The sequence below is a fragment of the Colletotrichum costaricense genome (genome assembly GCF_030867565.1).
Source record: "Colletotrichum costaricense strain IMI 309622 chromosome Unknown Scaffold_15.1, whole genome shotgun sequence".
NCBI lineage: Eukaryota > Fungi > Ascomycota > Sordariomycetes > Glomerellales > Glomerellaceae > Colletotrichum > Colletotrichum costaricense.
Window position 1 is genome coordinate 182,280 of NW_026848244.1, and position 16,081 is coordinate 198,360.

A 16,081-nucleotide genomic window follows, 5' to 3' on the forward strand; every position below is an offset into this window, starting at 1 on the left:
AGTCCATCATCACTCGTTTCTTCCACCTTCACTAAGACATTGCCCATTTCCGACCTTTTTCAAGGCAAAACTACCTCCACTCGTTACTCCCGACGACCGCTCAACATGTTGAAGCCTCTCCTCATCTTGCTGGTGGCTGTCATGGTCGCGGCTCAGGCCAACCATGTCATCTACGGCTTCGAGTATCTCGGATGCGTCAGTGTCACCTCGGACAAGTTTGACGCTTTTGTCGACTTTGGTAAAGGCTACACCCCTGAGCAGTGCCAGTCTGCTTGCACCGGTCGCAACTACGCTGCTACTTTCCCCGAGTAAGTCATCTCCCAGGGCATATGCGTGGCCATTCTCTACATTATCATCCCAACTGAACATTGATACTGATGATGGATTGTTCCGCCGCAATAGTGGTTGTCGTTGTGGGAGCAGCATCCAGAGCTTCCCAGTCGTGAACGAGGCTCTCTGTAGCTACCCGTGCAACCGCAACACCGCGCTTGGCCAGTGTGGATTTTTCAACCCACCGACCTGCAGCTATGCCAATGTGTACAAGGCTTGTAACGAGATGCCGCTCCCCTCTGATCCGTCTCCCGCTGGCCCGGCCTCGACTAGTCCAGTTGGCAATGATCCAGGTTCAGATATCACGTACTCCACCATCCGTCTCCCTCCCATCATCCGTACCGTGAAACTGGCTACGAGATCTACCGTCATCATCCAGAGCGTCACGCCTGGGAGTGATGGTCTGACAACTTCCTGTACAGTACTGTCGGGCACTCCCACTATTCTGGCGCCAGCGTCTCCTTCAGCTCCCACAGTCGTCGTTCAGACGGTCATCGTTCATGTCTCGCCGAAGAGCACCCCTGGATTGCAGAGTTACGGTAGTGTCCAGTCGGATCCTCCCGTGGCTACCGCACCACCGGCTGCGCCGATGACTGAGACATACACCAACCCGTCCTCACCATCTCAGACGACTCCCAGCGACCCCGATGTCACCAGTCTGACCTCGTACGACGACCCTCCCGTTGCCGTTCCTCCTCCCGGCAATGTCACTGTTCCCGTTGCTACATCGACCCCCGATGGACCGATGTTCCAGACTCTCATTCTGACGGACGACCCTCCTGCTGCCACCGCGACATCCACGCCAGCCGTCGTGACTCAGAGCCTAGCGCAGCAGCTCACAGTCTCGGGCATTGGCATCGTCGTTGGGGTTCTGATCGCGATGGGTTCCTAGTTACTTACCGCTCATGTATGAGCATTTACGAGAAAGAAACAACGAGAAACAAGGGTGGACGGCGAGAATGTTACTTGCTTGGAAGATTTTTGGAGGCTCTGAGGCCTGATAGTCACCGACAGCCATTAGTTCAGGGGCGTGATGCTGGGGAAAGTTGCTAGCATAGTCTCAGGCTCTTGTCAAGACGCGAACATTAAGAGAATCATCTGTCTTATTCCCGAGGCTGACTTGCCAGTGATATCTTGACAAACGTGAGGTTGAGCCCTCGTAGATGCGCCGCCAATCCGGGTTGCCTTAGTGATTGATTTCTTCCAGAGTTGCCCTCATGGCTGAATCCTCCTAGACGCATCTGCATTCTTGACCTAAGGCCGCTTGCGGTTGCTTCAATGGCAGAATTCAGGGGTACAGTCTAGGCACTGTAACATGGCCGTTTATCAATCCGCTGGCTGCTCTTCCCTGCCAAATTTCGTACTGTGTGGACGGCCTTCCTGGAACTGGGACCTAATGAAGAGTACGTACCGAATACCGCCTTATCGCCAAATTCAGGGCAGTCGCACCGATCCGGGACCTTCTCGGAGTCATGCCCGGCGTCCAGATAGTTCATTTAGGCGGTACTTCAAGTCTGCAAGACCATCTGCTGCCTTACCTCACTGGGTTTCCTTACTCTTGCAACTCTCTTGCTCTCTTAACTTCAACAAGAACAGCAGATAGTCGGGCAAACTGATCAAGATCTGCGCCGCCATCTGCTCTGCCGTTAGGTACGGCGCCCAGCAGCCATGTCGGAACTACCCCTCCAAATACCAACCCTGGGTCGCGACACAGTACCGCGGACCATGCCGCGCGACGCGCCTCTCACCGCTCCGGATGCGGACGCAGTCCCGGCCACGTCGATCAAGGGAGACGACCGAGCCGAAGCAACCCCCGACGCCGAGGCCGTGGCCTCTTACCAGATTTCCCTGCCTATTCGGACACGGCAGCCGCCCTGGGAAGCGAAGAAGCGTGCGGGTGGCTCTGCGGGGCCGTTCTTCGAGGTCCTCTCATCCGACCTCCGCTACCAGATTTACCAGCTGGCTTTTGGCCGCAAGATTCTACACCTGTACTTACTGTATCGCCGCAGCCTCCAGCCAGATGTGAGATGGAGGAAAGGCCATCAGCCTGTGCCGGCTTGGTACCCCCATTCACCGAGCGTGTCGCCTATGGATCCGCCTTTTGCCGATGCGAGTATGACGCCGCAGTGGTACTGGTGGAGCTGCGTGTGCGGCCCCGAGGACCGCAAGCTTGAGACCAAACTGTCTGATCAGTGCCCTAGAGGGTTCTACCAGACGTGTGGTCCTAAGGAGACATATCTGGGTATACTCCCCTGGCTGCTGACATGCCGAAGAGCGTGAGTTTGCTCTCCGCACCTGGGCGAGTTCATCGTGACGCATGAGACTAAGCCAACAGCGGTTGTGTCACATCAGAAGACCAGTACTGACTGAATTACAGCTACGAAGAGACGATACAGGTCTTGTACGCGAGCAACACATTCAAGTTCGAGCAGAGGCTTGAGGCTATGTATTTTCCGTACGCCATCGCTACGCCGCACCTCACTTGGATCACATCTCTAGAATTACGCATACCGGATCGTGATGAGTCCCTTGTCGACAAATCGTTAGACAAGTCCCCGCGGCCATCACCTGGAGCACCCACGATCACTGAGCTTCGCGCACTGAGCCCCCGAGATCAGTATCTGAACATTATTAAAAGCATCGCGCCAAACTTCCCTGCCCTCCGTCGGTTACATATTTCGTTTGAGGGCTCCGTTCGTAGGGTCCCGGTTCCTCGACCAAATGTGACAACGCTCCTCATCTCCACTCTCGGTGAGGTGGACACAGACGAGCTGGAGTCTCTCATCCTAGGTCCCATTGACACGATGCCAGTGGAGATTGAGAAGCAGGTTCTGTTTTATCAATCACTCTACACAGCACTTCTCACAGCAGAGAGCCAGAAGAGCGAGGGCGAGGTCAAGGAGGTGGAGTACCTGCGGAGCGACGGTCGCCCTGGATGGACCAAGTTCTGGCGGTCGTTAGACTCAGCAGAGGGGAGCAAGACTGGATACTGGGTTTGCAAGCATGGCTGAGAAGCCGAGACCGAAGGTTGACAGCCTAAAAGGCAGGCTTGTCTCGGTTCATGTATAGGCCCCGTCACACGTCACGGTTCGTCTGAGGCTCGCCTCGTTCGGCCGGCGCATCACACTATACCAAGGCATTTCAAGTTCCAAACAGACGTCTGTCAAGTTGGTTCACTTCTCTGATTACGCAGAGCTGTCCTGGAAGCAAGCTTTCTAGTTCTCGAGTGCTGACGCTTTGCGGAGGTATCGGATGTGGGGAAGGCGAGAGCACCGCGGCCGAGCCGTGCGCCGTGCGGAGGCTGTCCTTCATGCTTCTGTGCCTCTGCCCCTCATCCGATACCCATGTTCTCCCCTTCCGCGCCAGCGTTTTGTAAAGTAACCCTCCTTCGTTCTCGGAATTTGTAGGGATGGATCATGCAATCTTCCTGCCGCTTGCTTGCTACTTATTGTAACAGGAGAAGAAACGAAAAAGTCAGCTCTCCAAACGCTATGGCGGCACGACGGTCTCCAACAAAACGTTTCCATTGTCTGTGAGCACATGTCTCCTGTTTCCTCTCGGTGGAGTGACCTGACTGGGGGTAGAGAGCTCTCTGCTGTTATATAATATGAGAGCTGTCGCACGTTTTGATGTCTGCGGCACGAACATATGCACGCTCGGTTGTGGCTTCTTTTCATCTTCAGCTCAGCTCATCTTCGGTCTTTGGGAATCTTGAGATCACCGGCGCTCAAAGACACTCGCAATTCATAGCGAAGTACTAACGGAACGAGACGAAATACCCGCGAGAAACATCGGGTCGAGCTACGGGAACAACCGACAGACGCGGGACTAAACTAGCGACCGCGGGGGACGAATTTGCCGCCAACGAAACGAAACGGAACGAAACAAAACGTACCGTGCCGCCATGCATTCGCCAATGTCAAGCCTCGACCATTGGTGGTGGCGCTTCCTAGAGAACCACGTCTACCGCATCCCTCCACCGCCGAAGCGCAAGCGCACGAAGCCGATGCAAGTTCTCTGCGTCGGTCCGCCGCGCAGCGCTACCGAGTCCCTGCAGCAGGCTCTACTTGCGCTCGGGTACGATCATACCTATCACGGCTGGGATATCGTCTACGACGACCCGCCGATTCCTGCTACGGGATGGGTGAAGCTTGCTCGGAAGAAGTGGTACGGCGGTGGCGGGTCATCCTCGCCGAAACGCAAAGGAGGCAAAGAGATTGATGACACATCATCAGAAGGCGACTGCAAGATCACAGCTGAGGAATTTGACGAGCTGCTGGGCCACTGTGTCGCGGTGACGGACGCAGCGGCGAGTTGCTTTGCGGCGGAGATGATCCGAGCGTACCCCGAGGCCAAAGTTGTGCTCAATGTGCGGCGGGACCTTGACTCGTGGCATAAGAGCGCGGTCAAAACGCTGGTTCACGTGAACGAGAGCTGGAGCTTCTGGGTGTCGAGTCTGTTGGATCGAGAGGCGTTTTGGGCGTGGCACGTGTATGAGAGGTTCTTGTGGGCCTTGTTCTTCCGCGCGCCGGATGGCGATATGGCGAGAGCGATTAGGAGGAACGGCAAGTGGGTTTATCGTGGTAAGTATTTTTCTTTTTCTTGTCCTGACTACTGTTTTAGTGTCGGCTCAATGTTGCTTTTGGGGGGGTCAAGCCTTTTCTATTGCTTCTTTCAAGCACAAGCCTTTTCTGCACGCGCGTCACAAGAGTCTTGCCTGGCCTTGAGTGGATGCTCGTGGTCTGATCTACGAGACCTCCGCCGACAAAACGGACCCACGTCTCATGGCAGGAAAACCTGGTGGGATGACGGGACTAACGGCACGTATTAGAACACTGCGACATGATCCGAGGCATGGTGCCCGCTGACCGATTGCTCGAGTGGTCCGCCGATGAAGGATGGGAGCCTCTGTGCAAGTTCCTGGGTAAGGAGGTGCCCGATGTGCCGTTCCCGCACGCGAATGCCGCTGGGCCTGGGGGCGGCTGGAAGGCGAGGGAGGAGATGGCGATTAAGAGGTGGGTTGAAGGGGTATTGACGAATTTGATACTGTTAGGGATTTTCTTTGTGGGAGGGTGTGCGGTCTGGATCAAGTATGGGAGATGAAGACAGCATCTTGTGTGAAGATTGGGTGTTAGAGTAAGCTGAGTCGGAGAGAGTATTATGGTGCGTTTCTATAATGTGAATGATGTGGAACATGTTACGAGACGCTGTAGGCGGTTGCGGAATAGTTACTCTTGAAGTCGTCACGGGCCGGTGACATCCATCGTAGTACGAGAGACCAGGTCGTACCCTGATCAGATGCTATAATGACTTGCCTTGCTACCTTCAAGTTCTCAATCACAAATACTTGTCCCTTGTCTGAATAGGATCACTGGTCAACATCATTGCCGCGATATTGCGGTACTCGGTGTCTGGAACGCTTATAATGCCGCGGGTTGAGTGCTCGCGGCCGCCCTGCCTAAGGTGCTCAGTCGTACTATCAGAGCTTGACCAGATGACGATTTTCAATTTATTCCTGGCCCAAATGAGACGGCCTTTGAGTCAAAATATTGCTCTATCCGTATCGGTTGCTTTGTCGACCGTGCGATGGCATGGTAACGGAGATGGCTGTGGTATCAGTCATCTGCGTTGAGAACCTAGTCGGAGATAGATTTGGTAATAGTTTTGTTGAGATAGACATTCTCCAGACGACATATCATGCCGTGAAGGTTATTGTGATTCTGTTCTGAGAATAAATTTGGTTCTGGCGAAGAACATCATGGGAATTGTGGCGGCTCTCATTCTGTGCCATACACATACACATTATCTCCATAGCAATCCATTGACCTTGAAGGATATCGTGATGTAAGTGAATGTTAAGTTTACTACAGCTGGCATGGTTCAAATTCTTTCGTTCATTGACGATAGTCTTTATCACTCACCTGAGATGGTTAATTTCTCTTAGCTTTGTTGTTTGAAGGGGGCCGCGGTTTATTTCTCGCTCGCTCTCACGGTTGATGATAATCTAGGAAGCGATGACGGCAACCTCGAAGATCTGATTGACTGGAATTGTCTGTGATTTGAACGTATCGATGATACCGTAGCCATCTCCGAAACGCAACCATGGAGTTCCTTAAACACCTGCAAACCGACTTCTTCAAGGTATTGACGCCATAAGTATCTCCGAAATGTCAAAATAAAGCTTTTATTAGACCTTGCAGCCCCCGCGGCAGCTAGCCCATCTTCAACTTCATGATCAAGCTATTCGATCTGAAAACTAAATGTTGCCTGTTTTATTCAAATGTAAGAAATTACATTCCCGCAAGTCGCCCTCTAGAAGTTGGAAACTGGAGCTTCACATCCACCTTATAACTTTCAGCAACATACTGGGTACCGAATCAACACATCCAGACAAGAGAAAGAATGAGAGCAGAGCATCTTAGTGATGCTTCCACTCAAGTTGAGACGGCGTCGTCGGCCTCGGCCCCGACGTCAATATCCGCTCTTCCAATGGAAATCATCGAGAGGATTGCTCAATGCGTCGACGTTCGAGTAGTAGATGATATATACGCACTATCTCGAACGTGCAAAGGCTTTTATCATTGCTGCATCCTCATCTATCACAAAAGGGTAGTTGACAGACACCCCTATCTACTCAACTGGGCCACCGTACTCGGCAGAATTGATCTCATGAAGAGATTCCTCAAGGCGGGAGCAAGCCAGAATGCAAAGATTCGCAATATGGAACTTGCCAGTCGACTACTGTCCTATCCGCCGTTTCTTGTTAGTCCGACGAACATTTTTCGGCGGTTCTTTTACCAGGAATTTGACGAGATTTTCGTGACGCGTTGTCACACAAGACCGGCCGTCAAAATACACCGCCTCCGACGAGCAATGCCCGACGAACTTTGTCTGACGCCGCTCAGTATCGCTGTCCATCAAGCCAACTACGAAGCCCTCACCTTGCTGTGCAACCACAAACCCAATTGGAAAATACTACTCAATCCTGAACTTCTCGACGCAGAAGGAAAGACACGCGGGGTATATTGGCGTCTCTGCGACATGGCTCTTGACCACGACGACGAAGAGATGCTGCTGAGGGTCTTGCCAACAGTGCTAGCAATGGACTTGGGTTATCTCGTCCGATTCTACACGAGACTGACACTGGCAAGCCTCATGAATCATGATTTCTTGAGGGTGGCGGCGTTCTTCCTTCGACATTTATCCTTCAACAACTACTACATAGTCATTGGCAATTATTTTTTCTTTGGCGCCGACGTCAATGTAAGATGGACGTACATGGATGGCCGAACCGCTCTGATGCATGCCTTCTATCTGTCAATCAACAAGAAAAGACGGCCAGACTTCTTTGCGGATTGGGCTGCCTTACTGGTTCTTCACGGGGCCAATGTTGACGACGACCGCGGCTTGGGACACACGCTCCTCATAGAAGCCTGCTACATGGGCATTTTTGACCAGGCGCGTGTCCTCCTCTCGATCGGAGCTTCGCCCACTACAGCATTCATTCGCGCCGGCTGTCCTGTATTGGTTCAACGGTCTCTCTCGCAGGGCGGCGTGTACCACATGAGGTGCAACGGCAACGGTCTTCAGGTCCAGGACTTCACGCCCCTTGAGATTGCGTGTCTGCCGAGTATGCACGCCTTTTCATATGGGTTGTTATATTATTCCGCGAGAGGCGACGCCCAAGCAGAGGCGAGATACCAGGTCTGGCACGCGTCGCGGTTGGCATTCGTAAAGTCCATAGCACCGACTTTGACTGGGGCTTTTGGTCAACTGATCCTACGGACGGCCTTGTCCATCGCAGCTGAGGGTCGGGAGGTAGACGTTGTCCGCGCCCTGCTGGAGGCTGGTGCAGGCCTTACCGGTGGACGTTGGCTGTCCTTGGGTAGGATCGGACACTTGCCTCCACTTGTTGTTGCTCTGCGTACATCGGAGGTCTTTAGGTACGAGCGAGGTCACGCTGGGAAGACGGCCAGACTGCTACTTGAAAGCGGGGCGGATGTGAGGGATTTGGACGAGTTTCCGGACGCTCTGTGGAAATTTGATCAAATCTTCGGGATTCCTGCCTCTGATTACAAACGGCCGGAATGATAGCCAGATTTCTTGAAGTCTGGACTCCAGGAAAGTCACCTGTAGCTCACCATATTTTGAATAGGAGGTGCGGAGGCTTGCCCAGGTAGGCAATTCGCTCATTCACACAACGGTGTTGTGAGGTGTCTGGCATGAACTATGTATTAGTACCAGATAGCTACATGGCCAGAAGTTTCAAAGAAGACTTGGCCAAATGATACTATCCAGTTGAGGTCCCGCCCATGATCCATAAACTACCTTGTAGAAACATGGTTCACTATCCAACCTTGGGAATTTGACCCTGTCTAAAGACTTTGAAATGGCTGCCCCCCACCTTTCGAAACTTGAGAATCTCTCTCTCAGCCTGGAGAGGAGTCGGGAGTTCCGGTGTGATGATAAAGCGCCTTAAGCTCTGGAACGGCACCCGCCCATCCCTAGACATTTCTTCCAGCTCGTCCAAAAGATCCAGCTGATCAATCCTATAAAGCTCCTGAACGACCGGATCGTACGTTCCCTCGAACCTCTTATCGTCCAAGTCCGATAGCTTCACCTCCAACATCGTAATGTTAGGGAAGTGCTCTTTGAGCAGCCCAAAAACAAGCCGCCAAGGCACCTTGTCTCCCTTGTCTGCATTCTCGGAAGAGGCGTGGCGCGCGTCAACCTTGATGTGGCAGATTCTATCACACAGTTCCCTCGGCATAGCCCACTCCTCGGCTGCGTTCCATCGGGGAGTCATCAGTACGGGCCCTGGGTTTCTGTGGTTGCCCGTCCAGCGACGCTCAGCCTGCTTGGAATCATCCCAGTCCAAGAAAATGGCGTCTTGAGACGGGTTGAACGGTACAGAGAGCGGATCCGGTTTGCCGAAGAAGGTGATGGCCAGCGCTCTCGTCTCGCGGCTCACGGCATAGAGAGGTATTCGAGCCCAGGACCTGTACGAGCGGAAATGTACTTGCGGGCCCCCTCTCCATTCCTCGTCCATCACTGCGAAACCCTCCATGATGATCGGAGTCTGTGACGAGAGCAAGATCTTGTCTCTAAGCTCTTTTGGTAGGTCCGTGAATAGAAAGAACGTAGGCGGTTCGGATATATCGACTTCCTTCTTTGACCTCTCGTCTTCGTCTTCTGGAGAGTCCACGATCATTTGGAAAGGGCGATAGCCTTTGGGCAGGCGTTTTGGATGATAGGGGTGGCATCTCATATGCCTTCGGGCCTGCAAGATGAGGCTGGGCCATCTATCGCGGTTGGTTGCATCTATAGGTATATCCAAGTCGGTCTTGATCCATGGTTCAATTAAGTCATACGCATTCTCAGGATTTTCGTTGCTGAGAAATTGTGACCCTTGTGAAGTCGTGTTGGACCAAGGCGGTCGAAAGATTCTCGTAAAGAACGATTTCGCCATGTCTTGCTGCACAAGTAATGATAAGGTTGAGTTGCTAGCGTAGATGTGAAATAAAATTTTGGAAAACCGACGTTACGGTGCATAGACTTGCTTTCACGTTTCTATCGGTTAAAAGGAAACCGTTACCAAGCAAAGAAACAGGAGGCAACTAAGTACTTGCCTTCATATGATGTATCTCGACACGTATGGTTTCCGAGTCATTCCTAGGCAGTCGTTGAAGTCAAGGGGTAGATTACTAATCGGCCGGCTCCCACTTGAGTTTCAACGGTTATGGGCCATATGACCATACGACAGGGATTCAAAACTTAAGAATATGTATCATGCCCAAGTTATAACGCTTGCCGTCGCAAAAGGGACATCGTAGTCATGCCGGTTTTGCGGATATGACATCAAAAGTCCTGAAGACACTTCACGTGAGATCGTGGCTCGAAAGAATTTGAAAACCTCAATATTATTGGCTAAATTGATTCTAGGACTTTCCATTTCACAGCATCGGAAACTTGTTGAAGCCTTACTTGTACACTTCTTGTCGGAACTGTGAGCGTAGCCGATTATGGTACGTCACTCCTCTTGGTCCTCTTGGTGAAGGCTGAAGTGAATCCCAACGTTATCTTTCGGAACGCCTCAACTGATTGCAGCTTGTGGCACTTCTCCACGTGGTACTGTGCCGATAGAGACCATGCCCGTTTCTAGCCATGCAGGTACTTTTGCAATAGTGATCGATCTGAGCAATTCGTGTCCGAAAGTGGACTGAGGCTTAGTGGAAAGAAGACCCATCAATATAGGATGTCTCCCATTCTTCCACAAAACACCAACACAAAGCGACCTGGCATTCGGCCTTAAGCTAGAAAAACCAATACTCTATCCATTTGACCGACATAAATCACATGGCAGAGCTCATCAGCGTCGCAGTGAAGTCCACGCTAAGCATCTCATCCAACCCACTTCACATTTATATCGCAATTGCCTGGTTTCAACTTAATCTCCTGGAACTCCTGCTTTCCCAAGGTTTTCCTATCATCACTCCACCCACTTTCGGCGGAAACCTGGTATTCTTCGCTGTCGATCCATAGGCAAACAGGCGCGAAAAGAACCCGTGCTTCCGTGGCCCTGTGCGGGCCAAGAAGCATGAGACCGACCTGGTACTGACAGACACGATAGGATTACTAGCCAAGTATGTGACAAAGCAAGTGGCCAGTCTCTTTGACAGTGGAGCGGCCATTCTACGCATCCGCAGAGTCCTGCATGATCCTGAGACCTCCCCACTCGCCCGGAATGGCTTTAAACTTCCGTGGCCTCACCGCATGTCACGAAGCCTCGGTAATAGAATCACCGAGTTCGATAATCACTTACACCCTCTTTTTCATGGCGAGATTCGAGCCCAATTCCTACTTTTGATCAACAACCGTTCTCTACGTTTCACATCGAAGCCCCTATTATGACTATAGGACAGAGACTAAGGTGACTAGCTATAGACTGTTCAAGGTAATTCACAGCGAAGCTAAGCTGAAAATACTCCGAAGAATGTTTGCGAAGTTGCTAGTTGAAGAGCCATGGAAGTCTGACAGCCTATGGGCTAGGCTCAGGCCATAGTATATACATGTCCTGAACAGTGGCCGTTGCCTTTTCACTGATTACACCGTCGGTACCAGTGAGGACTCAGCGACGTTAGTGATGATGATGATTGTCACATGATAAAGATAGGAGCCGCAACCCACGAATTGCCCATCACAATATGTATCACGTGTATCACATATATCTCATATAGACCTTTTCCTTTGGTCTATTTCCGCTTGGGTACAGTAAGCCACTTTACGACACCACATATGCCCGTTGATGCGTGCCATAACTCGTGACGACGAAGATGTAATTGACATCCGCTAGTCAAGAGGGACATGGTGGCCTAGGCCAACATGGTCTATGCTAAGTATCAAAGCGTCTTACCTACATATGTGAATTATGGCAATGATGGTGTTGATACACGATGCTCCAGCCCTCCCTTCTGATATACTTCTCCTTTGCAGTCAACTACAGCAAACCAAGCCTGAAGCTCTCTAACCAATCACAACCATGAAATCCCCTTGGCTGCATTACTAAGTCATCAGAGGGGAAAAACGATCCGCCGACGTTGAGAGACTGTTGGATCTTATCACTCCAACTGATGTCCTGCCGAGAAGAGACACTGATTGGTGGATGATTCTTGAAGGGTAGTCAGCAAGTCAGCTGACCGGACACTCTTGGTAAACGCGGTTGGAAGGCCTTCACGCGTCGTAGGATAAATTGGCTCAGCCTGTCGCCTTTCGTTTCCTTCCCTCCCTCTTTCTTCTTCTTCCTTTCATCATTCACCTTTCCTTCCATCAACCGGGGGAGAACGAGGCAGCGGTGGCTTCCTTTTCAGCATTTTCTTTCTTCTTTCTCGTTTTGCTTCGCGCGAGCTTGGAGTTCGAGCAGTGTCTGGGACACGCTTCGTTTGGATACAGAACGCGTAAGAAGAGACGCGTCAGGTAAGACACGATGAGTTCACCTCATGTAACCATAGACTTCGAAGCGCTGCGCAGCCAGGTCGCTAGCATCGTGATTGAGGTCGCGAAGTCGCGGCCCGCGGTGATCGCGGGAGAGAACAGCTGGTTCCGCGTGCGCCGCATCAACGGCATCTTGTTGGTGATCGAAATCGATGAAGCCGGGGGCTACGTGTACAGTAAGTTCAGGCATTCGTGCCGTGGGCGTGTTGAGAACGCGTGCGTTGGCTGATTTTGTGGGAAAGGGGAGATGGTGACTGCAATCGGCAACGAAGATCGTGTGGACTTCTTGGTGAACGTCGAGCGCCGTGAGGCCGAACAGTCGAATGAACAGCATGATGAAGATGTAATCATGACTGATGCCCCGCCGATTCAACCGGCCGAGGGGGGGATTGTGTTTACTAAAATCTATTCGGGAGGAATAGAATCACTCACTAGAGAATTGAAAGAATTGACGATTGACGATTCAGACGGAATGGAAAAAATCACCTGCGGAGTCGCGCAATTGAGTATTACCCCTCACCGAACGTTCTCCGTTGAGAACACCCAAGTGGGAGAGACATCTGAGGATGTCCAGATGGCCAACAGTGACTGGTAAGTTGCTGAGACCCGCGTCGGTGACGCGTGAATGTTGCATCGGGAGATGAACAATGCCCTCTGGTTGAGGGAGGGAGGGATGGCAGCCAGCGTTGCGTGGTACGATGCGGAACGCGCTTTCCAGCCTTTGAGCGGAAAAGCGGAGATTCCGGCTGAGTTGCAGTCGACAGTAGGCGAGCTCGGGGGAGGAGAGGCGGATGAAGGACGGGAATTAGGTGAAAATTGGTGAAGATGGACGCGTTATGAGTGCTATAGTAGTGGCAACCAAACTGAATGATCTTATGGACTTGATTGAACTGCTTACCTGCTGTTGGAGAGTGTTGTACTAATGGACCGCCGCTGTGACCCAACGTTGATACCTTACTGGACACTGCTTGAAGGAGAAGCCAGGGCCAAAGCCCACCCTGCCTTCTGTGAAATGTTTGCCGTGATAGATAGCACCCCGCTGCCATTCTCTTCCGGACGCCATTCCGACCCCGCGTTCCCCACCCAAACTCGCCGTCCACAGACCACCGGCCCCCGCCTCCGATCCGCTCGTCACCGACCCGGACAACCCGCCTCCACAATCCACCGTAACACCGCCGGCCGACCCCCATCGTGAAAAATCTGCATCCAAATCCGCGAAAACTCTTTGCAGAATTTTTCATGATCTCCACGACTAATCCTTTCTCGCAGCAGCCCCGCAAACCCGTCTCTTCTCCTTCATGGACTCCAATATGCCAGCTCTTACCATCAAGCAGTTCCACTTGGATCTTCTTCCAAGGCCGGTTGGCCCAATGGCAAGGCGTCTGACTACGATCCCCTTCATCCCTCTGATCGAGAGTTGAGAGATTCGTGTAATCAGGAGATTCTGGGTTCGACCCCCAGGCTGGTCAATATCTTTTGCTCATCCGGGTTCCCCAACCCCTTCTTTTCACCGCCTCTGCCACCCTGAGGGTCCTTGGCCATCTATCCGTCGGAGGCAGACATGAACATCTGTCTCTATGGCTCAGTCGGTAGAGCGTTGGTCTCATATCAAATACGTATGACTCTAGAACATCTAGGGATATCCAAAGGTCGCAAGTTCGAGCCTTGCTAGGGACATTATCTTTTGTTGAATGTTCCTTTTTTTCAAGTCGGCTGACTGAGGACGTCGGTAGGTTGGTGCGTCGGACTTCTGCTCGGGTCAACAGCGAACAAGCACATGGTCAGGCTCAGCGCAAGTGACTCGAACATAAAGACGTATTGATAAAATGCCATTTCATTAGTACTAAGTTTGTCGTCCAAGTGAACGGTTTGCACTTCTCTTGGGGTATCCAGTCTCTTCCAACGTCTCCTCTGAGACTCTCTCCACTGACTCACACTCCTACACAATTATGCTCCACATTAGGCGTGGATAGCCTGCTGGACCTGAGGGTACACGCGAACCATCTCATCGTACAGTTGAGGGTGATCGCGCATGAGAACCTGGGGGTCCCATGCAGAGGCCACGAAAATAGTATCGATACCACTCGAGATGGGCGTGGTGAAGACGTTGGCGATCTGCAAGCCGATGAGGAAGGAGAAGGCCACGACGACAGGGGTGTAGTTGCCGCTCTGGTTGTAGGCGGGGTTGGTGAAGACCATGTACAGATAGGCAAGGAAAGCGCAAGCATAACCGATGAACGTGGCGCCGAAGGAGAGAACGGGGCCGATGAGGCATTCCTGGGACATATGAGTCTACTGATGCGAGAAAAAGGAGGCTTTAAGGAGATACTCACATTGACAAGGGCGTCGATGCCGCGATCCTTAATCATCTTCCAGGTGTCCTTGGCCGCGGGGATGTAGGCCTTGCCGTAGAGGGCAATGTGCGAGAAGGCATATCGGTTGAGGAACGTCACGGCCCAGTCGAGCAGAGAGATGAGGCAGCTCAAGATGCAGAAGAGCACGTACGAAACAATGTTGCCGTCCGCGGCCGACTGCTGTTGGGCGACGGAACACAGGTGGCGGAGGAGGTTGATAATGGCGACGATCAAGCTACCGAAGCTGATGGAGCCGAAGCTGTAGGTCAGAGAGCGCTTGAGCGCGCCGCGAGTCGCGCCCTTGGGGAAGTTGTTGACGCAGAAGTACCACGAGCCGTAGACCCCTGAAATGGTGACGTGAATCACGTTCTTGAGCACCTCCGAGATCCAGTACATGGCAAAGGTGATGAAGACGATCAGTCCGATAACCTTGCCCTGGCTGCACTGGCCACTCCTGCACTGAGGGTTGTTCTGCGACGGCTGGTACTTGGAGTAGGTCGCGACAAGGGTGACGGAGTACCAAGCCGCGAATGCGGCACCGAGCATGCCGCCCAGGAAGGAGACCAAGTAGACGTGGCCGTACTTCTTGGAGACCTGGATCGAAGTCTTGAGCATCAGAGCGGAGAAGGGGATGCGGGGGATCCAGCTGATGAAGGCGAAGACGAGGAAGACGCCAAAGATGAGGAAGACAATCCCGCCCGAGTAGTACTTGCGCGAGAGCATGTAGATTGCGGTGACGAGGGCGAAGACGATGTTGAGGATGCCCGTGACCCAGATGAAGGCCTTGGGGAAGAGGCGCGCCATCCAGACGTACGCATAGCTTAGAACGATTGCGACCGCGAGAACGAAGGCGAAGAGGACGATTGTGTTCGTGCTGAGGCCGAAGGTGTTACCTCCATCGTAGATGCCGCCGCCATTGAGGCCCTTTGTCGCAGAGTAGCCGGATATCGTCAGGCCTGAGACGGCCGCGAAGCCAAGGAAGACGGCAAGGAACTGCACAGAGTTATTAGCAATTGAATGCCATCGGATTGACGTGGTGTTGGAGGTGTCGCCGCGACAGGATATATCTTACCAGAATAGCAGCCCAGAGGTCGTTCCACTTGGGCTTCTCAATCTTGAATGCTTCCTCAAAAGTGTACTTCTCGGGATCGTAGCCCTGGGGCGGCGCATTGTATCCGTAGCCGTTGCTCCCATTATCGAAGCCCTGCTGAGGAGGCGGCGGAGGGGCGTAGCCTTGCTGGTAACCGCCCTGCTGGTAGTTTTGTTGTTGATTGTAGTCTTGCTGGTATCCATTATTGTACTGCTGGGTATACTTTTGATCGTAGGGAGGCTGCTGTTGTTGCTGCTGGCCACCGTAGTAGCCAGCAGACTCGCCGTAGGGTTGCGACATTGCTTCGACGACGATG

The 16,081-nt window shown here is 52.5% G+C and overlaps 8 protein-coding genes across 8 annotated transcripts; 4 read left to right on the forward strand and 4 right to left on the reverse strand.

The window, feature by feature from the left end:
* Positions 1–105: 105 nt before the first annotated feature.
* Positions 106–1,222, forward strand: CCOS01_12394 (uncharacterized protein; the record flags this gene model as incomplete). The annotated part of the gene is made up of 2 exons (XM_060460543.1): positions 106–308; positions 403–1,222. The coding sequence occupies 2 exons, from the start codon at positions 106–108 to the stop codon at positions 1,220–1,222; spliced, it is 1,023 nt and encodes a 340-aa protein (XP_060308591.1).
* A 776-nt stretch (positions 1,223–1,998) lies between these two features.
* Positions 1,999–3,341, forward strand: CCOS01_12395 (uncharacterized protein; the record flags this gene model as incomplete). Its single annotated transcript, XM_060460544.1, has 2 exons — positions 1,999–2,606; positions 2,708–3,341. The coding sequence occupies 2 exons, from the start codon at positions 1,999–2,001 to the stop codon at positions 3,339–3,341; spliced, it is 1,242 nt and encodes a 413-aa protein (XP_060308592.1).
* An 893-nt stretch (positions 3,342–4,234) lies between these two features.
* CCOS01_12396 (uncharacterized protein) lies at positions 4,235–5,433 on the forward strand (the record flags this gene model as incomplete). The annotated part of the gene is made up of 2 exons (XM_060460545.1): positions 4,235–4,913; positions 5,162–5,433. 2 exons carry the CDS (start codon positions 4,235–4,237, stop codon positions 5,431–5,433), a joined length of 951 nt encoding a protein of 316 aa, XP_060308593.1.
* Positions 5,434–7,203: 1,770 nt separating this feature from the next.
* On the forward strand, positions 7,204–8,421 carry CCOS01_12397 (uncharacterized protein; the record flags this gene model as incomplete). The annotated part of the gene is made up of 1 exon (XM_060460546.1): positions 7,204–8,421. One exon carries the CDS (start codon positions 7,204–7,206, stop codon positions 8,419–8,421), a length of 1,218 nt encoding a protein of 405 aa, XP_060308594.1.
* A 256-nt stretch (positions 8,422–8,677) lies between these two features.
* CCOS01_12398 (uncharacterized protein) lies at positions 8,678–9,799 on the reverse strand (the record flags this gene model as incomplete). The annotated part of the gene is made up of 1 exon (XM_060460547.1): positions 8,678–9,799. One exon carries the CDS (start codon positions 9,797–9,799, stop codon positions 8,678–8,680), a length of 1,122 nt encoding a protein of 373 aa, XP_060308595.1.
* Positions 9,800–12,319: 2,520 nt separating this feature from the next.
* CCOS01_12399 (uncharacterized protein) lies at positions 12,320–12,655 on the reverse strand (the record flags this gene model as incomplete). Its single annotated transcript, XM_060460548.1, has 1 exon — positions 12,320–12,655. One exon carries the CDS (start codon positions 12,653–12,655, stop codon positions 12,320–12,322), a length of 336 nt encoding a protein of 111 aa, XP_060308596.1.
* A 175-nt stretch (positions 12,656–12,830) lies between these two features.
* Positions 12,831–13,562, reverse strand: CCOS01_12400 (uncharacterized protein; the record flags this gene model as incomplete). The annotated part of the gene is made up of 2 exons (XM_060460549.1): positions 12,831–13,176; positions 13,255–13,562. 2 exons carry the CDS (start codon positions 13,560–13,562, stop codon positions 12,831–12,833), a joined length of 654 nt encoding a protein of 217 aa, XP_060308597.1.
* A 718-nt stretch (positions 13,563–14,280) lies between these two features.
* On the reverse strand, positions 14,281–16,065 carry CCOS01_12401 (uncharacterized protein; the record flags this gene model as incomplete). Its single annotated transcript, XM_060460550.1, has 3 exons — positions 14,281–14,598; positions 14,655–15,668; positions 15,748–16,065. 3 exons carry the CDS (start codon positions 16,063–16,065, stop codon positions 14,281–14,283), a joined length of 1,650 nt encoding a protein of 549 aa, XP_060308598.1.
* Between the last annotated feature and the right edge of the window lie 16 nt (positions 16,066–16,081).